At 37.1% G+C, this 22,512-nt stretch overlaps 1 protein-coding gene and 1 pseudogene across 1 annotated transcript; one reads left to right on the forward strand and one right to left on the reverse strand.

The window, feature by feature from the left end:
• Positions 1 to 671: 671 nt before the first annotated feature.
• Positions 672 to 13,665, forward strand: LOC142532366 (uncharacterized). The gene is made up of 5 exons (XM_075638681.1): positions 672 to 809; positions 11,229 to 11,557; positions 11,942 to 12,047; positions 13,012 to 13,149; positions 13,411 to 13,665. The coding sequence occupies exons 1-5, from the start codon at positions 672 to 674 to the stop codon at positions 13,663 to 13,665; spliced, it is 966 nt and encodes a 321-aa protein (XP_075494796.1).
• Positions 13,666 to 14,100: 435 nt separating this feature from the next.
• LOC142532367 (putative protein phosphatase 2C 33) lies at positions 14,101 to 17,674 on the reverse strand (annotated as a pseudogene).
• Between the last annotated feature and the right edge of the window lie 4,838 nt (positions 17,675 to 22,512).

The raw sequence follows: 22,512 nt of genomic DNA on the forward strand, positions 1-22,512 counted from the left end.
GTAAATACTTCTGGAAATTCACAAACAACATCTGTATCTTTCAATTCACGAACAAGTGGATCACTAGTTAACACAGATGCTAAATATCCTTGACACCCCTTCTGTAGTAATTTACAAGCCTTCATACAAGAGATTATCCGAAGAGGTAAGGATATACCTGCACTTGCTACTGTGAATGGTTCAGCTCCTACTGGTGCAAACTTGATCATCTTTATGCCACAGTCAATAGTAACTCTGTACTTCGAGAGCCAATCCATTCCCAATATCACATCAAAATCGGTCATTTTCAAAACAATCAATTCAGCATACATCTGATGGCCTTGGACATATATTGGACACCCTCGCACAATCTGATCTGTCTGTAATTCTTGCACGGAAGGTAAGGCTATGGCGAGTTGCGTCTCTATTGTACTTGCTGTAATGCCCAGTCTCCTTACAAACGATTCCGAAATAAAGGAATGCGTGGCTCCTGAATCTAGTAAAACAATAGCAGTAATACCAGAAATCAAGAACATACCAGCGATCATCGATGTATCCGCATCCACTTTTTCTTTGGTCATCGAGAAAAGGCGTCCCTGTACTTTCTTAGAACTCCCTGGACAATTCCTGGCGAGATTCCCTGGCTTTTTGCAACGATAACAAACATTGGAACCTTGCATACATTCCCCGCCATGAAGTTTGCCACATTTAGGACAAGGTGGCCTGTCCTGTTCTTTACGTGGAAGGGTACCCTTGTCACGGGGTTCCTCTGGTCGAGTACCCTTGCTATCGGTCTTTTTGCCTTGTCCTGTTCCTTGGCTCTTTTGAAAGTACTGCTGCCTTCGCTGTTGCCTATCTCTGTCAATGTCTTATTCGTCCTGTTCAGCCATAAGTGCTCTTTCCACTATCTCCCCATATGATGCAAATGTGGTTGATCAAGCACAAAAGAAAGCATGGGAGTCGTTGGAGTTGCCCGAAGGACCTATAACGAGGAGACGAAGCAAGAAGTTTAAAGATGCACTTCAAGGACTCATGATGAGCTATCAAGGAAGTCCTACAAGTTGGATGTCTAAATTAGAGGAGGTTGAGAATCATGGGAATAATATTGGAGGTTTTTGGAATGTTATTCAAGTGCAATTGCCGAAGTTAGAGCGCACCCGCGCCAGTTCATGGACTGCACCCACGGTCCATAATAATCAAATTTAAGAGAATATTGCCGAAGCTATACCACACCCGCGGTCAGAAGGCGAGCGCACCCGCGGAAGGCGAGCGCACCCGCGCTCCTAAAAGGACCGCACCCGCGGTTCTTTGCATCCGAATTTCGCCGAAGCGGCACCGCACCCGCGGTCCAGTCTGCAGCGTACCCGCGGTCTTTTGTCAACTTCCGTGTCAAATTTGCTTGTTATCATAATTAAGCCTTTTTACACTACTTTTTCATACTTTATTGAATATATATTCAGTGTATCAGACCATGAACGAATAATGATGAATGATAGATAAATGTTCTTGAGTTTTCTCTCAATTTGCAAAGCTTGTGCTTTGTGTTTATCAAAATCAAACTTATCAAAGATTGTATCTTTGTGGCGTTTGTCGATTGTTCTTCGCACGGATTGTCAAAACAAGTTCTTTAAAGGTTCGTTTGAAATTCAATTGTTTTATCGTTGATATTTGTTGCTAAGTTATAATCGCTTAGAGGTGAATATCACAAAATCGTTACTTGTTTCAAAAGATCGGGACAAAATAATCGTTCCTTGTTTGTTATTGAACTGAGGGTGCGATTTATATATTCGTGCTTGCCTTTCATTCGTACGAGGATTCATATCATTTGGTATCAGAGCTTTGGTTCATTGAATTCAAGTAAGTATCGTTGTTGTTATTTTTCAGATCTGTCTCAAATTTCATTCTGTTTCAGATCTGTGTATCCTTTTGTTTCTATTGTCATATCTACCAAAAACAAAAACAAAAATTTGTTCTGTTTCAAGTTTTGTGTTATCCTTTGTTCTATTTTAAGATCTGCGTTTTTTCTATCATCTTTTGATAATCCAGAATTCCCGAAAAATTTGTTCTGTGTTATTCTGTCGTTCTTGTTTTTGTGCAATCCATGTGAAACAGTTGCAAGTGTTCACAAGTTGAATCTTGTTAGTTTGATAAAAAAAATAATATATATAAAGATTGAGCACACCTTTGAGATAACTATCAAATTCTAGTGAAAAACATTTGAGTGCGAGTGTTATTTCTTTGGAGTGATCGTGAGAATTTGGGTGAGGAAAATCTTTTATTTCTACTAACATTTTATTGCAGGTACAAAATCTGAAATTAAAATGGAGAGGGAAGTAGGAGAGAGTTCGAACCAAGGGTTATCTAAGGTTCAAATGGAGGCGTTATTTGGGCATTTTAGTAGAATGTTGAGGGCCGAGTTGGATCCTTTATATGAGAGGTTGGATAGGCTTGAAGTTAGTACTGAGTGAAAATAAATCTAAGCCTAAAGGTTTGGGTAGAGTGGATGAAGAAAAGAATGATTATGATTTGGAAGGAGAAGAGGAGAGCCAAAACGAGAATTGGGGTAGAAGCGGAAGAGGTAGAGGATTTGGTAGGGGAAGAAGAGAAGCCTTACGTGGTAGGTACGATGATGGGAATAAGGAAGATAATAACATAGGCAGCATTAAGATGAAAATTTCGTCGTTCCATGGTAAGTCGGATCCAGAGGCTTATTTAGAATGGGAAAAGCGAGTTGAATTTGTGTTTGATTGTCACCATTATTCCGAACAAAAGAAGGCTAGGTTGGCTGTGGTTGAATTGGTTGATTATGCACTTATTTGGTGGGATCAATTAGTGACCACTAAGAGAAGATGGAATGAGAGGCCTATATAAACTTGGGCGGAGATGAAAAGCGTAATGAGGAAGAGGTTTGTACCAAATCACTACTATAGAGAAATGTTTAAGAAGTTACAAACTTTGAGACAAGGTGTGAAGAGTGTTGATGACTACTATAAGAATTGGAAGTAGTCATGATTAGAGCAAACATAGATGAGGATAGTGAGGCTACTATGGCTCGTTTTCTGTGTGGTTTGAACAGGGAAATTCAAGACCAAGTGGAGCTTAGACATTACTTGGATCTAGATGAAATGGTGCAAATGGCGATAAAAGTGGAACAACAACTCAAGAGGAGAGGAGTTGTTCGTACCACACAAACTGGGAATACATCAACACCTTGGCGTTCCAACGTTGTTAAACGTGAAGAAAGCAAGGTAGTAGTCAAGCCCAAAGTTGACATTAAACAGGAGGCGCCTAAGCAGGGAATGCAAGGTAAACCTGAAGCTCCTATTAATCGTTCTAGAGATATTAAATGTTTTAGGTGTCAAGGAGTTGGACATATTGCTAGCCAATGTCCCAATAAAAGGGTGATGGTGTTGAATAATTATGGGGAGTATGAATCTCATAGTGAGGGAGATGATGGAGAGGATGAAGATGAGATGCCTGCATTAGAGGATCCTGATGAGGGATATGAAGCAGTTGTGGGTGAGGCATTAGTGACTAGGCGTATCATGAGTGCCCAAGTCAAAGAAGAGGAGACGAATCAGCGGGAAAACTTGTTCCATACTAGATGTTTTGTCAGTGGCAAAGTTTGCAACGTTATTATAGATGGAGGAAGTTGTACCAATGTTGCTAGTCTTGAGATGGTTGAAAAATTGAGTTTGCCTACTTTGAAACATCCTCAACCATATAGGCTACAGTGGTTGAACGACTGTGCTGAAGTGAAGGTGAACAAACAAGTTTTGGTTGCGTTTTCGATTGGGAAGTATGTTGATGAGGTATTGTGTGATGTGGTACCAATGCATGCTTGTCATATTTTGTTAGGAAGACCATGGCAATATGATAAGCAAGTGACACATGATGGGTTTAGAAATAAATATTCTTTTGTACTCAAGAAAGAACCCATTGTTTTACTTTCTTTGTCCCCAAAACAAGTGTTGGAGGACCAATTGAAAAAGAAGAAGAGAGATGAGGCCGAAAGAAAGAGTGAATTAAAAAGTGAGATGACCTTTGAAAAGAAAAATGAAATGGCTAAAAACAAAGTGATAAAAAAATTGAGATAGCCATACAAAAGAAAAATAAGGAAAAAGAAAATGAGAGGAAAGAGACCAAAAAAAAATATATATGGTCCAAAAGAGTGACATGAAACAATTGTTGCACACACATGATACACTTGTGTTGATTCCTTACAAAGAGATTCTCTTTAACACAAGTGATATAGCCGGAAATCTTCCGAGCATTGTTGTTCCCTTTTGCAGGAGTTTGATGATATATTTCCAGAGGAGCTACCTCAAGGAATACCACCATTGAGGGGGATTGAGCACCAAATTGATTTTGTGCCCGGAAGTGCATTACCAAATCGTCCAGCGTATAGAAGCAATCCGGAGGAGACCAAGGAGCTTCAACGGCAGGTAAGTGAATTATTAGATAGGGGTTTCGTGCGTGAGTCCATGTCTCCTTGTGCTGTACCTGTTTTATTAGTTCCTAAGAAAGATGGCTCATGGCGTATGTGTGTAGATTGTAGGGCAATCAATAATATAACCATCAAATATAGGCATCCCATACCTAGACTAGATGATATGTTAGATGAATTGCATAGTGCTTGTATTTTTAGCAAGATTGACTTGAAAAATGGTTATCACCAAATTAGGATGAGGGAAGGTGATGAGTGGAAAACGGCTTTTAAAATCAAGTACGGGTTATATGAGTGGATGGTCATGTCTTTTGGCTTAACTAACGCTCCTAGCACTTTTATGAGGTTAATGAACCATGTCTTGTGTGCATACATAGGAAAATTTGTTGTTGTTTACTTTGATGATATCCACTAATATAACAAAGACTTGGATGAGCATGTTAATCACTTGAGACTTGTGCTAATCACACTAAGGGCTGAAAATTTATATGCTAATTTAAAGAAATGTGATTTTTGTACAAGCAAACTTGTCTTCCTTGGTTTTGTGGTAAGTTCGCAGGGGATACAAGTGGATGAGGACAAGGTAAGTGCTATTCGAGATTGGCCAACGCCTGCTTCTGTTGGTCAAGTTCGAAGCTTTCATGGTCTTGCAAGCTTCTATAGGAGGTTTGTAAAAGATTTTAGCACACTGGCGGCACCGATGACGGCGGTGATTAAGAATAACGTTCCATTCCATTGGGGCGAAGAGCAAGAGAAGTCTTTAATATTATTAAACAAAAGTTAATTAATGCGCCTTTACTTGTTTTGCCTGATTTTCTAATACTTTTGAAATTGAATGTGATGCTTCAGGTGTAGGTATTGGTGGTGTTTTGATGCAAGGAGGACGATCAGTGGCGTATTTTAGTGAGAAACTCAATGGAGCAGCACTGAACTATCCAACGTATGACAAGGAGTTGTACGCGCTTGTGAGGACTTTGGAAGTGTGGCAACACTACTTGAGGCCTAAAGAGTTTGTGATTCACACGGATCAGAGTCTCTTAAGCACCTAAGGGGCAGCAGAAGTGAACAAGCGGCATGTCAAGTGGGATGCATTCATAGGTACATTTCCCTACATCATCTAGTACAAAAAGTAAGGAAAATGTAGTGGCTGACGCATTATCACGGAGGTATGTACTAATCTCTACTTTGGGGTCTAAAGTTTTGGGGTTGAGCATGTGAAGGATTATCATGTGCTAGATGAGGATTTTAAGAAAGTATTTGAAACATGTATGCATGGTCCACATGACAAATTTATTTGCATCATGGTTTTCTTCTTGTTTAAAAGAAGATAGGTTGTGCGTCCCTAGCTCATCCATTCGTGAATTACTTGTTAGGGAGGGCACATGGGGGGGCTTTAATGGGGCATTTTGGTGTGGCTAAAACTTTAAGTGCATTGCATGAACATTTCTATTGGCCACACATGAAACGTGACGTTTGAGCGTGTTTGTGATAAGTGCATTACTTAGTAGACAAGCTAAATCTAAAACACAACCACATGGCTTGTATACACCACTTCCCGTCCCTAGTGAACCTTGGGTTGATATTTCTATGGACTTTGTTTTGGGGTTGCCTAGGACAAAGAAGGGGGGATTCTATTTGTTGTTGTGGATAGATTTTCTAAGATGGCTCATTTTATTGCTTGTCACAAAACTGATGATGCATCTCACATTGCGGATCTATTCTTTAGAGAAGTCGTTAGGTTGCATGGCATGCCTAGGACTATTGTTTCGGACCGTGATGTTAAATTCTTGAGTTATTTTTGGAAAACGTTATGGGCTAAACTTGGCACAAAATTGTTGTTTTCTACTACATGTCATCCTCAAACGGATGGGCAAACTGAAGTTGTCAATAGAACTTTAGGAACACTTTTGCGTGCTATTCTTAAAAAGAACTTAAAGAATTGGGAGGATTGTTTACCATTTGTTGAGTTTGCTTATAATCGTAGTGTCATTCTACTACGAATTATTCACCATTTGAAATTGTATGTGTTTTAATCCTTTGACTCCGTTGGATTTGATGTATTTTACCTGTAGTGAAATGTTAGATATGGATGGCAAGAAGAAAGCGAATTCGTTAGAATTTTGCATTAGAAGGTCAAGGATAACCATCGAGAAGAAGAATTTACAATACCGAAGCAAGCCAACAAGGGAAGGAAAAGATGATTTTTGAAAAGGGACGTACGATTTGGTGGTGTTGGCACGCTTAAGGAAGGAAAGATTTCAGAAAAGCGACGTTCAAAACTCTTACCTAGGGGTGACGGACCATTTCAAGTGCTTGAAAAGATCAAGCGACAATGCCTACAAATTAGACCTACCAGGTGAGTATGAATGTCAGCTCTACTTTTAATGTCAGTGATCTATCGTGTTTGATGTAGGAGATGATCAAGATTGAGGACAAATCCTTGGTCAAGAAGGGGGGAGAATGATGCAAATGTGGGTTGATCAAGCATCAAAGAAAGCATGGGAGTCGTTGGAGTTGACCAAAGGACCTATAACGAAGGGGACGAAGCAAGAAGTTTAAAGATGCACTTCAAGGACTCATGATGAGCTATCAAGGAAGTCCTACAAGTTGGATGTCTAAATTAGAGGAGGTTGAGAATCATGGGAATAATATTGGAGGTTTTTGGAATGTTATTCAAGTGCAATTGCCGAAGGTACAGCACACCCGCGCCAGTTCAGGGACTGCACCCGCGGTCCATAATAATCAAATTTAAGAGAATATTGCCGAAGCTATACCGCACCCCGCGGTCAGAAGGCGAGCGCACCCGCTCTCCTAAAAGGACCGCACCCACGGTCCTTTGCATCCGAACTTCGCCGAAGCGGCACGCGCACCCGCGGTCCAGTCTGCAGCGCACACCGCGGTCTTTTGTCAACTTCCGTGTCAAATTGCTTGTTATCATAACTTAAGCCTTTTTACACTACTTTTTCATACTTTATTGAATATATATTCAGTGTATCAGGACCATGAACGAATAATGATGATGATAGATAAAAGTTCTTGAGTTTTCTCTCAATTTGCAAAGCTTGTGCTTTGTGTTTATCAAAATCAAACTTATCAAAGATTGCATCTTTGGTGGCGTTTGTCGATTGTTCTCGCACAGATTGTCAAAACAAGTTCTTTGAAGGTTCGTTTGAAATTCAATTGTTTTATCGTTGATATTTGTTGCTAAGTTATAATCGCTTAGAGGTGAATATCACAAAATCGTTACTTGTTTCAAAAGATCGGGACAAAATAATCGTTTCTTGTTTGTTATGGATTGAGGGTGCGATTTATATATGCGTGCTTGCCTTTCATTCGTACGAGGATTCGTATCACATAAGGTAGCAACTTTCGACATTCGTACATCTCTTTTAATTTCAGAGCGAAAGTCCCCTCATTGAAGTGTTCGCCCTTACTTGTGTCATCCTGGGCAATATAGGGTACGTATGGACTCCAGCTTCGAATTGTTGTATATATTCAGTCATTGACATGGTTCCTTGCTTTAAATTCAGAAAATCACTGGCTTTTCTTAGCTCGTACGTCTTTACTGAGAATATTTGTTGTAAAACACAGTTTTGAAAAGTTCCCCATGTCAATGGCCTAACCGTAATGCTACTTTTGCCTTTCCCACCATATTCTTGCTTGTTTTGTTAAGAGAATCTGGGGGTATGACACAATTACTATTATCTGCATGCTTCCATATGGGGAGCGAGTTGGGTGACGGAGTAGAGGGTGAGTGGGGGGACTCCAACGACTTAATCCATTCCTTCTGCTACTGCTGGATCGGTGCTTTCCCATGGAATTCCGGAGGAATTCAAACGTCTAAAGAGCCATCATACGTCTGTCTGAACAGGCACATGTCTGTGTAACTATGGCTTGTACTTGTGCCTATTCATGAGTAAGGCCGTTGCCATCTCAGTAGCTGATGTATTGTCACCATGGACTTTTGCTTGTTGGTTGGAGCAATTTGGCATAGTCATCTACCGATCTCGTGTTGTACTGCCTTCATCGTGTTGCTGGGTGGCTCTTGCCCTTAGATGACTCTCCTTCATGTACCTTACGTTTCGGTGGCATCGTCGCTTATCTTAACCTACATATAGGTCACGTAGAAACACATAACTTAGCATAAACTATGGGATACAAAGATACTTACTTGCCGAGTTCCCCATGTATGGATGAAGTGCTGTGTCTTCCCTGTTGAAGAACCGTGGGCTCTGATACCACTCTAAAATGTCACACCCTTACACTATACTTAGCATAATTACCATAATCAAAATAGGGTTTGAATGATATACCTATAGTATGAAGCAGATCAAACAAGGGCATCAAATTGACGGTTTATAAAAATTTTGGCATGATGTCCCTATATTTTGTATAAGCTCAAACCCAAGCAACAACATTCATATATACATAGAAACATATTTAAATATACAAACATACATTGTATCCTCACACATATCGTGGAACTTGTTTCAAACCCTGACATTCAATTCATTATAATACATATGCGGAAGCTACAATAAGAAGTCCCGGTTCTTGTCGAGTGAGGCACGTTACAAGCATCCATTGGCGAACCGGCATCCTATATATCTTCATTACCTGATCCTGTAATACATGAGCTACGTGAGTTTATAAAACTCAATAAGTTGGCACTTATATGTATCAATATGCATCGAAGGAACATACATATCAAGTCGTGATAAATAATGAATCTTAAAAACATGTCATACCGTAGCATATATTCAATGTTCATTTTTGTACTTGAGCCTCATTAGTTGACCTGTACTACCGTGCTTGCTTTATTATATAGCTACTACTGTGTTGGACGTCAGGGAGCAACCTTTGGCATCCCCACGCCCCATGAACATATATTGGCCAATAGCTTTGGTGGACTTAAAACCACCCATGATGTCAACAAGCTCTATATCATGTAAAATCAGTCATTTTCTTTTCATTTTCATGTTCGTGTTCATGATATAGCACCCCTCTTCAATATTCATGAGTTCCTTACGTATTTAATACATAACAATGGAATATGGTGCTATGTTTTCATCAATAAAACACTAACAATGTACATATAGCAATAATCAATGGGAAATATTTGAAAACATAATACTACTCATGTATTACTTCAAGAATATGCCAACTTACTGTCCAAGCTTAAGAACACTGGTTTGAGACGGTGTTTCTCGCTCCTATACTGTCAAATACATCAATAAACCTATCACTATGTATATACTAGGTGAAAATCACTCCTCTACATGTGGAACAACTAAAAGAGAAGAAAACTTACACTTATATGATGTTTTTGTGATGGAGAATAAACTTCTAACCTCAAAGTGATGAGAAGAAGAGACGAGCTTTTGGAGGAAGATTTATTGGTGTCTTTCGAGTTTTGCTGTGGGAAAGAGGTTGTGGAATGGTAAATAAAGTCAAGGAAGTCGAAACTTATCTTCTTATATGCAAGGCGGCACTCGGGCGGTCATAAATTACCGCTCGAGCGCGGCACTTTCTGTCCGAAACCAAAAATCCAGAACCATTGGCGCTCGGGCGCCACTCTGCGCACAGCCACCTCAAAGATCACTTCAAAAATGGCTCTTCCGTTCATAATTTTAAAAAATGGTAAACACGAAAGTTGTAACTCTATGTCTTGGCTTGAATCTCCCACTGGTTTCATGTCATTTAGAGGTCTGAGGAAAAAGTTATGCCCATTCTCCCAACATATGTCATTGTAGGAGTGACGATACACACGACCCACTTTGGGGCGCTTTTGGCTTGTCTTCCACAATGATTTGGACAAAACTCAAAGCGTGAAAGTTGTAACCTTATATATTAGCTTTCTAATGGTTATGACCTCACATAATTTGGATCAATATTCCAATGATTATGCTAAAACCCGTACGAACTACCATATTTTCATCTCATTTCCCACCACTTCTAGTAACTATTTCTACGTACACATCTTATTACTATTTAACACATATTCATTCTCAATACACCATGGACAATATAAATATCATGTTCAATCTCAATATTGATACCTCAATCATCACGTGAAATCTAATGAGCTAAATAACTACGTAATAAACGACATAAAAGCATTGTTATCATTTGTACGAGTAACCGGCATTACAATTATATACATTTTAAAGCTGATATACAATGTGATATATTTCCGTTGATTAATGAGCTATTTATTTATTCTTTTGTCTGAATTCAATTGAATGGGCTATAAGGCTATTGGTTAAGTGAGATATAAAAAGCCCAAAACAGAAAATTTTGGTCCAACAATATATGGCCCAATCATATAGAACCCACGTCTCAAGCTGTGGGGCTGTAACATCCCTTACGCATTGTTTTCCATACTCGCAGGTAGCTGTTGTTTTTCTCGTTCTCTTATTTTCTCTATACTTTCGTCTGTAGCTTGATTTTATGTTTTTGGCTTTTTTCCTGGGAAATTTGTCACTTCTATTCTGTTTTGGGGAATTCTGGATTTTGGTAGGGTTTCTAATGATTTTTTCTTTGGCATGTGAACATATTTAATTTAAAATTTTTTTATCGAGGTTTGCTTCTGCAAATTGTTAAATTTTACCTGTAATGGTTGCATCGATGAGAAAAATTATTACATCTGGCTTAATAATCCCTATAATGTTTTTTAATAATAAAGAAAATGTGCTTCCAGAAATATTCTTAATTTTTTGTGCATTTGGTCTTGAGATAGGTCGACTATTAAATTTAGCTGTATTGCGAATGTGAATTGTTCCCCAGACTTGATCATTTGCAGCGGAATTTGACTATACTTTCATTCTTGGTCTTATGTGGTGAATATCTAACTTTGAAACTTCCACAGTTTGCTGATTTCATGGAAGTAGAGAGTGTGCTTGACACAATTTATGATGATGAAGGTATTGAGGATGGCCAAGATGTTGAGATGCAAGATGTTGAAGAGGGTGAGTTACTTGAACCTATTTCAAAGGCTGAATCAGGAGTAAGCTGTAATGTTGAAGTTAATCAGGTTTCCAACAACAGGAATTCAAGACGTAAGAAGAAGAAAAAGAAAAACAAGCAAAAGACAGACATCGATATTGGTCCAAATGTTACTGATATCAACAGGTTTGAACATTTTGAAGCAAGATTTTGTTCATTTTATAGTATCCCTTTGGCATTATTTCGTCGTCGTATTTTTTATGTTATCTATTGTCATCCATAGCCTTATGTTACACTATTTTTGTATGGCATGGTGGCCTTAGAAGTTGCTATATCACTTATAGAGAGGAAAATATAATTCTGTACTTTTTTGTGTTGATAAACGAACACCATCACAGACGCAGCCTGCTTCTTTATATTCTGACATGTACTCTATAGTCCGTCTATTGACGGATTCATATTTTCTGATGCAGTGTTTTCTAACTTTGCTAGCTTCAATAAAACATTTCCCCGTTTTTACGATTATTTTCATTTTTTTGGTGACTATTTCCTTTGTATAAATATTTGTAGGTTTGTTTTAAATGTGTGTAAGCGTTTGAGAGAGAGGAAATCTTATCTTATGTGTACTGCTGTTGGTTGTATTGACGTCTCTGCTTTGAGTGATCTCGTCAAAGAGGTAAGACTTTGTTGTGTTGTTCTGTTGTACCACTTCATCTCTGGCCACCTATTGCTGATGATCTTCATTTTAAATTTACAAATTGTACTAAACTTGACTTTGACGGTTTGAACGGTGCTGTAGTTAGAGAATTTTGCTTGAATGATTTGCATGTTTATGATCTCTTAATTGGTTAAGTTACTTGAGGGAGTTATTGTACTTACACTGCAGTGCGATGCAAGATTTACAATCCAAAAATGGGATGAAGTGCGTTTTATAAAAAAACTGACTTAGCCGACATTTGGCTTTCTCATTACAATGCAATGCTTTTTTTTACATGGTTCCAAAACTTGTTTTGGTGACAAAATGATGCACGTTAATCTTAGAACTTATCCCTATTTGGATGAGCTTTGATATGTGTTTACTTGGTGGGGCAGCGTGCTTTAGGTTTTATGACATCATTATCATAGATTAACCACGCTGCTCTCACCTTTGAACCCTTTCCGACTTATCTCGTACTGCTAACTAATGAAAAGTATTAGAATCTGTCATTAGTACTGTACTGTTTTGGTAAAACCTGGAATTGACCCTTGGTATTGTGATTGGTGAGATATTTGTTAACCATAGTTTTCTACAACTTTTAGGGATATAGTCTACTTCCTTCCCCCTCCTTAGTTCTGATTCTCAGTATTGTTTTCCCTCCATCGCAGATTCTTTTGGCTGAAGATTTTTGCTATCGCTATCCTGAAACTTTCATCTGAGAATTGAGATAGCTTCTTGATGAACCACTCATAAATTTTTTAATGAAGGTTGATATTTTGAACTTATAACCTGTGAATGGCTGAACATCACTATTGACCTTTCGGTCTTTTCAAGATCTTAGTTCTCCATATTGATAGGATTATTATTAGTTTCTTCTCTGACTTTTTTTTTAATTTCTCACGCATCACTCAAAAAAAATGTTACATTGAACATGAACGTGCAGGTTGATGCCATTCAGGCCTGTGGAGGTCAGAAGACTGCTGATGGTGGCCATTTCGTAATGGTGGTCGCATATTGTGGACTATCAAAGCTTGTGACCAAATGCTTACAAAGAGATCATGAGAAGGGGAAAAAATTTGAGGTGCACTTTCTACACTTGTATTCTATTTATTTATTTTACCTTTTACATATGCACTCACTTATGTGATTCAAGTACTAAATTGCTTGCTTAAAACCAATTTCTTCATCACTATTCCTACCGGTTGGCCATTGACAATATTGTATTTTATTACATTCTAATCATGATTTATCTGTTTGTTTTCCCTCGTATATCTGCAACCAATACATGCATCACATAGACTGTAATCGAGTTAGTAACAATTTGGTTTGATACTTGTTGCAGAAGCAATTCAAGCAGCATCATCAAAATAAGCAAGCACATGCACAACAATCAGAATCTTCTTCTGAAAGAAGGGCTCTCAATACAGTTAACCAGATTAAACCCAAGATATCGAATGGTCTGGAGCTTTTGTCACATGATCAGAACCAGCTTGAACAGTCCTCTACCGAAGAGAAACGTACGTCTGTTCATAATCGAATACGAAGGCCAGTTACATACGATGATCTTCTCGAAGGAGAGGATCCCAAAGACGGATAGAACTTGTGATCGAACCATTTTAATTTGAAAGTCCCTGAACTTCATCCAAATCCTCTTTCTACACCTTTTTTGGGAACTAGGTCTATTAGTGTTGATTATTTTCCTTTTCGTGCCTCTTGGATGGAGGAATGATTAGAAACATGAAGGCTGGCTTAATGCTTGTTTTCTTCATGTATTTCAATTTTTTGGGGTATACTATTTTTTGGGGTTATACTATGATGATTCTCGTTACACTCTTTTGTTTTAAAAAAAATTCTACTTTATACATGTGTACATGATCCTAAAATAGACGCCAATAAACTATTATGTAAATATAATCGTTTTTCATCTTTCAAAACAAAGATGCTTTATTCGTCTTGTTGCATCGAAACATTACAAACACCAGCAACGACCAATATTCACTTCCAACTCTCTTACTGTAATAGAGTACGTTTCAGGTTCTAACGAGCAAGTTTTGTCACACCCAAGTGACCAATGGACGATAATGAACTAGAGAACAAACTATGCATACTCAAGAATATGAACTCTCTCAAATTTTATCTTGCATTCATCTTATACAAGAAGAAGCAAATGACAGTGCAGTCATCTCTCTTTGAGTTCGGAAACCAACGTTTCCATGTAGCAATTGTTGCATCCACCACTGACTTTGCTGCTACCTCTTCGCTATGTGCAGCAGAAACTATTGCAATAATATCGTCATTACTTAATACGTCCCACACCTGAAAAAAATTCACAAATTTGGTAAATTAGTTCAATTATATTTCGATTTATATCATCGTGACCGTGATAACTTATACATAAGGTTCTATATGATATGTGGTAGAAAGTAAGAACCAGCAACTTTTTGATACATTTTTAATGCAGAAATTCGATTTGTATTTGGGTGGGTTTTTTGTTTTTACCCCATCACTGGCCAGAACAAAAAACTGATCATTTGGAGATAAACCGTTATAAGAGATATCAGGGATTGCAATTATGCCATGGTACTTGAGCACAAAGTCTCCAAAAGCTCGCGACATGGCACGGCCTGGAGAGTCATCATGAGGAAGCCATACTCTCTGAATATGCGGTTCTTCTTTCAGGGCCAGTACTCTGCCATTGCACTTCCTTATTCACTCAGCTTCGGCTGGAAAACAAATTTTATTTTTGTAAATATTAGCATCGTTGATACACAAGCAGAACCGTGTTGCGTAGATGTTTTCGGGGAAATTCTGTGTTAGACCCGTCTAGCACACATCTTTAGTTCGATTCAAGGGTGTTTACTGGATCGAAACCAAAAGTCTACATTGGCAAAAGCCTACTTTTTATTGGGTTTCTTGGTTTATATTCATTTATTATTTTATCATTTCTATCATGGGAAAAGAATCTTACAGGGTAGTCCTGGCTTGAAATCAGTAGTTAACTGAATCGCCGCATTCCCTTCCTCGGTTTTTGTTCCTAAAACTGCCCTCGATCGCCTAGATTCGCAATAATTATATCTACACCCTGTATGGGAAAAAAGGGAATACCATGTGAATTGCCTCCAACATTAATCAATACCTCTAATTTGTCCTACGCATGTCAGATAATATTGTTTACAATACTGTTGGACAACACAACGGCGGTAGTTCCACTGCAAGACAGTCCAACCTGTCAGAATCTTGAGTTCCTTATCCATTGCTTTGAATGCACTCAACATGCCTCTTTCCATTTTAAAGAAATTCTTAGTTGGTTCTGATGGGATAATACTCATTTGCGTCCTTATTGTTTAGTCGATTTTCCTATTTCAGTCCCTCTTCAATTTTTGACTGCTTAATTAATCCTTCAAGTTCCAAAATCATCCCGAATCGGTCCCTGTCGTTATCTTGACGTTTAAGATTAACGTTGACCCACATCATGTGCCTCTCACATGATCATTTCTTTGTGAAGGCAGTCCGATTATCAAGAATGATAACTGGTATATATACCTCTGCATTGGGATTTGGGAACTCAATGTATACGAAAATGGGTATTTTCCCAACTATGTATGTAATTTCATTGATTTTATCTTATATAATTAATAAATTAAATTATTAATGGACGAAATTGATAGCAATAGGGTCTTCACGTATGGAATCTGGAAGTGGCAATGGGGATAGTGAAGTTCAGCAGCCTATGCTGGAGCTTCTCAATCAGCTTGATGGCTTTGAAGCATCTAATAAGATTAAGTATCTTAAAGTTCTTGTCAACTTTATACCTTGGCTATTGTTTTCTTTGGTTCTGCTGTGAAAATATCGTGGTTTATGTATGATATCTATACAGGTATTGATGGCTACCAATAGAATTGACATCCTGGACCATGCTCTACTTAGTCCTGGAAGAATTGATAGGAAAATTGAGTTCCCAAATCCCAATGCAGAGGTATACATACCAGTTATCGTTCTTGATAATTCTTTTTTTCTTTTTTGTGTTCTCTCTTGCTTGTATTCCCTTATACTCTTAGCTTTGCTGAATTTGATAGCGGGATTGACTTACCAAATATAATGATGAGGCATTCTACTTTAGTCCAGTGATTTTACATCAGATATTTTTGCTTATATTCCCTATCTTCGTTGCTTTTACATTTTAAACTTCATTTAATTATCACATCAATCACAATTTATTGCCCCTCCTTTTCTCTTTTCTATTTCTATCCAAGATATTTAAACCCACCCTTCGTGACCGCACCTACACTTAGTTGTTGGTCTACGCGTCGTGTAAAAGTCGTTTCGCACGTACTTCAATCGCTGACGTCTCAAAGTAACATAATCAAGAAGGATCGACACATGATTTGGTGAAGAATCACAAAAAGTAGAATGTTTCTACGCATAATGGTCATCTATCGAAGATACTTCAAAAAAAAGAAATATATAACATGTATTAAAATGCATTCACAATTACCCCATACAATTTCATACATTGTCAAAAAACACAGTAGGGTGAACACGCAGATTTTCAATTTTCAAGGGCTTATTACAAAACACATCACATTATAAAATGAGTACAATATTTGAAGTCCGGAGTAAGCGCAGTATTTATTATTACTATTAACCAAACCATGAGTATTTCAAATTGATTTCTGAAGCACATCTAGCACAGAGTCTGAAGAGTAAGAAATGGACAGTTGGTTACTCAGAGTTCGTGTCGCTTGAAATGAAATGAAATTGATTGACATCTAAACAAAAGCTCGGCACAGGAAAAATATCAGAAACAAAAGATTCAATTAAGAGCAGTAAGAAATGGGCATGTACTTTACAAAATTCATTTTTACAAAAGCTTCTGCAAATTCAAGTAAATATCCAAGAATTTAAACACTGTTTACATGATTTAGGAAGATTTGGCCGAAGACAGCGAGACCTAAGCCACTCCCCTGTTCTTCCGTCGACTCTCTTTGTTTTGTTGGATGAAGAGTCTTTTGTGGGCCTTCTTTTGATAGAAAAGGGTATAATAGGAAAACAGACGTTGGATAGATAGAAGGACTAATAATTCAGGGCCATGCGATGAGTTTAAATTAACCAGCCTAATACAAGATAGTCCACTGGACACTAGATTAGATGGGTTTAATTACAACCGTACCAAACATCAAATTAGCTAGGAAAAAAAAAAAACCCAACCTACTTTATCCACCCAACCAAGCAAGGCCTTACAGGGTAGTCCTGGCTTGAAATCATAGTTAACTGAATCGTCGCATTCCCTTCCTCGGTTTTTGTTCCTAAACATGCCCTCGAATCGCCTAGATTCGCAATAATTATATCTTCACCCTGTATGGGAAAAAAAGGGAATACCATGTGATTCCTCCAAACATTAATCAAATACCTCTAATTTGTCCTACGCATTCAGATAATATTTGTTTACAATACCTGTTGGACAACAACAACAGCGGTAGTTCCACTGCAAGAACAGTCCAACTGTCAAGAATCTTGAGTTCCTTATCCATTGCTTTGAATGCACTCAAACATGCCTCTTTCCATTTAAAGAAATTCTTAGTTGGTTCTGATGGGATAATACTCATTTTTCGTCCTTAGTGTTTACCGATTTTCCTATTTCAGTCCCTTTTCATTTTTGACTGCTTAATTAATCCTTCAAGTTTCCAAAAATCATCCCGAATCGGTCCCTGTCGTTATCTTGACGTTAAGATTAACGTTGACCCATATCATGTGCCTCTCACATGATCATTTCTTTGTGAAGGCAGTCGATTATCAAGAATGATAACTGGTATATTACCTCGGCTTGGGATTTGGGAACTCAATGTATACGAAACTGGGTATTTTCCCAACTATGTATGTAATTTCATTGATTTTATCTTATATAATTAATAAATTAAATTTATAATGGGACGAAATTGATAGCACACAGGGTCTTCACGTATGGAATCTGGAAGTGGCAATGGGGATAGTGAAGTTCAGCAGCCTATGCTGGAGCTTCTCAATCAAACTTGATGGCTTTGAAGCATCTAATAATATTAAGGTATCTTAAAGTTCTTGTCAACTTTATACCTTGGCTATTGTTTTCTTTTGGTTCGCTGTGAAAATATCGTGGTTTTATGTATGATATCTATACAGGTATTGATGGCTACCAATAGAATTGCATCCTGGACCATGCTCTACTTAGTCCTGGAAGAATTGATAGGAAATTGAGTTCCCAAATCCCAATGCAGAGGTATACATACCAGTTATCGTTCTTGATAATTCTTTTTCTTTTTGTGTTCTCTCTTGCTTGCATTCCCTTATACTCTTAGCTTTGATGAATTTGATAGCGGATTGACTTACCAAAATATAATGATGAGGCATTCTACTTTAGTCCAGTGATTTTACTTCAGATATTTTGCTTATATTCCCTATCTTCGTTGCTTTTACATTTTAAACTTCATTTAATTATCACATCAATCACAAGTTATTGCCCTTCCTTTTCTCTTTTCCTATTCTATCCAAGATATTTAAACCCACCCTTCGTGACCGCACTACACTTAGTTGATTTTCACATGGCTAACGTGAAATTTCTTTTTCAGTCTCGATTTGACATTTTGAAGATACACTCGAGGAAAATGAATATGATACGAGGGATCGATCTGAAGAAGATTGCTGAGAAAATGAATGGTGCGTCTGGTGCAGAACTTAAGGTATTTCATGACTTTTTGTGAACTTCAGTTAACAGCCACAATATATGAAAGGCATGTTTTTAATTGTGCAATGCATATGTTCCTGTCCATGGTCATTTTCTCTAATAACAATCAGGTCATCTACCTATATGCTTTATAGCAATGATTGGTCTAAGATTTAGTTCAATATGCATTATTTTCTTCGTTGAAGAGAAGCCTGGGATGCGATTCATTTGGGGAATAAGTTTCTCAGCACGTAATAATTATACTAAATTTGTGTGGGATGGATTAAAGCGAGTAGGTCTATCATTTACTTTTGGCCGAGGCGAAACCGTGTTGAAATTGATAGGTATTTGATGAGTACCTGTCAAGTTGTTGCATATCTAAAAACATAGAATCACGGGTTATAGCTTAGCAACAGTTCTTGACATATGCTGATCTATTAAGGGGACCCTTGAACTTGAAATGATGCAACAAAATACGAAGGATGTCAGTAAATTTCTCATAATTGAAATTAGAAATTCAAAGCTGCTCTGGGTTTTTACTGCTATCATGTTGCCTAATTGTCGCAACATCAACATATCGTCTCGCTTATGCAAGTAATGGTGTTGTTTTGCAGACTGTTTGCACTGAAGCTAGGATGTTTGCTTTGAGAGAGAGGAGGGTCCATGTAACTCAAGAGGACTTCGAAATGGCTGTTGCCAAGGTCATGAAGCAAGAGACTGACAAAAATATGTCTTTGAGGAAGCTTTGGAAGTAAATTGTGTGTTATATATCACCACCGCGAATTGGCAAACTGCTACTTAAACATATATTCTTCTTGTGAGAGGCACATGATGTGGAATTGCTAAATTTTCTTCCAGTCACCGTGGGTTTCGAATTAGGGTTGTAAAGGTGGGGAGTAAGGGTTGTAGAGGTGGGGAGTAAAATGAAAAAGGGAAATCGACTGCCTTCACAAAGAAATGATCATGTGAGAGACACATGATGTGGGTCAACGTTAATCTTAACGTCAAGATAACGACAGGGACTGATTCGGGATGATTTTGGAAACTTGAAGGATTAATTAAGCAGTCAAAAATGAAGAGGGACTTAAATGAAAAAAGCGGTAAACAATAAGTACGAAAATAAGTATTATCCCGGTTCTGATTTATCATAAGTTTCGGTTTCGGCGATGGTTTGTTTAATCGTCGCCGATCTAGATTGGCGACAATTTAACTCAAAATCGTGGTTTGTGCAAAAACCGTCGCTATGATTCTATAAATACCGAGGTTCGCGAACATTTTATTCAGATATACCCAATTCTGTGATAAGAAATGTAGATTATACCTCAGAAATACCTATACCTATATATACCAAAAATAGGATAGGAAGACAATTAAATATTCCAGAACAACAATTTGAATCAGAACAAGATCCAACTAGTCCAATTTTTTTCTCAATAACAGAAAATATAATTAATGAACTAAATGTTATAGAAAAAGAATTCCAAATAGATAAAAACTTTCTACATAAGGATTTTATGCTATACATAATAAAGAAAAAAGATTATGATTTTTTGAAAAATTTATGAAAACCAGAAAAGATATTCAACAAAAATTTTATGAATTTATAAATAAAAATAAAATTTACATTTTATTCTTCGATTGGTTTGAATATACTCCTCTCAAAATTCCTTAGAATATCTATTTTGAAACTATGTAAATCCTATTACAATAAGAAATAAATCACCAGAATGGGAAACCATTACTGATTCTAGAAAAATTCAATCTAATTATCATCCTTTACAAGGAATTAAAATAATGGTACAAAATCAACAAATTGAAGCAATTCATATAAAAAATCCAGGAGATAATGATAAATTAATATAAAAAACATCATAACACAAAATAATTTCACAAATACAAATTTAAATACAATAGAAAAACAATTAGATATGATAGAAAAACAAATACAAAAACAACCCAAAAATAAAATAGAAACTTCGAATACAGATAGTAAACTCAAAAACCTAATTTTTAAACCATATTAAATAACTAAAAATAGTGTTAAAAATATTAAAGAAAATAATTCTGAATTTATAAAAATAATACAAGATAAATTAAGTAAAATGGTAACAACAGCCAATAGTTCAAATCATGCATGAGTTTTTTTTTACTAGATAATTAAGTTAAAACCGTCGCTTCATTAAGCTACCGTCGCTTAATATAGCGACGGTTTTGTAAAAAACCATCGCTTTCATTCAGCGACGGTTAACTTAACCGTCGCTTAAATTAGCGACGGTTTGTATATAAAATTTTAAATGTTAATTATGAATTTTGTTTACACGTCGAATTTTAGAAGTAAATGATCTATTTTAAGAATGAATTCAAATAAAACGTATAAAAATATTTTTTTTTGAGAGAATATATGTCACACCCTTACACTATACTTAGCATAATTACCATAATCAAAATAGGGTTTGAATGATATACCTATAGTATGAAGCAGATCAAACAAGGGCATCAAATTGACGGTTTATAAAAATTTTGACATGATGTCCCTATATTTTGTATAAGCCCAAACCCAAGCAACAACATTTATATATACATAGAAACATATTTAAATATACAAACATACATTGTATCCTCACACATATCGTGGAACTTGTTTCAAACCCTGACATTCAATTCATTATAATACATATGCGGAAGCTACACAATAAGAAGTCCCGGTTCTTGTCAAGGTGAGGCACGTTACAAGCATCCATTGGCGAACCGACATCCTATATATCTTCATTACCTGATCCTGTAATACATGAGCTACGTGAGTTTATAAAACTCAATAAGTTGGCACTTATATGTATCAATATGCATCGAAGGAACATACATATCAAGTCGTGATAAATAATGAATCTTAAAAACATGTCATACCGTAGCATATATTCAATGTTCATTTTTGTACTTGAGCCTCATTAGTTGACCTGTACTACCGTGCTTGCTTTATTATATAGCTACTACTGTGTTGGACGTCAGGGAGCAACTTTGGCATCCCCACGCCCCATGAACATATATTGGCCAATAGCTTTGGTGGACTTAAAACCACCCATGATGTCAACAAGCTCTATATCATGTAAAATCAGTCATTTTCTTTTCATGTTCATGTTCGTGTTCATGACATAGCACCCCTCTTCAATATTCATGAGTTCCTTACGTATTTAATACATAACAATGGAATATGATGCTATGTTTTCATCAATAAACATACTAACAATGTACATATAGCAATAATCAATGGGAAGTATTTGAAAACATAATACTACTCATGTATTACTTCAAGAACATGCCAACTTACTGTCCAAGCTTAAGAACACTGGTTTGAGACGGTGTTTCTCGCTCCTATACTGTCAAATACATCAATAAACCCATCACTATGTATATACTAGGTGAAAATCACTCCTCTACATGTGGAACAACTAAAGAGAAGAAAACTTACACCTATATGATGTTCTTGTGATGGAGAATAAACTTCTAACCTCAAAATGATGAAGAAGAAGAAGAGATGAGCTTTTGGAGGAAGATTTATTGGTGTCTTTCGAGTTTTGCTGTGGAAAAGGGGTTGTGGAATGGTAAATAAGGTCAAGGAAGTCGAAACTTATCTTCTTATATGCAAGGCGGCGCTCGGGCGGTCATAAATTACCGCTCGAGCGCGGCACTTTCTGTCCGAAACCAAAAATCCAGAACCATTGGCGCTCGGGCGGTAATTTCTTACCGTTC

The sequence above is a fragment of the Primulina tabacum genome, chromosome 18, assembly GCF_025594145.1.
Source record: "Primulina tabacum isolate GXHZ01 chromosome 18, ASM2559414v2, whole genome shotgun sequence".
NCBI lineage: Eukaryota > Viridiplantae > Streptophyta > Magnoliopsida > Lamiales > Gesneriaceae > Primulina > Primulina tabacum.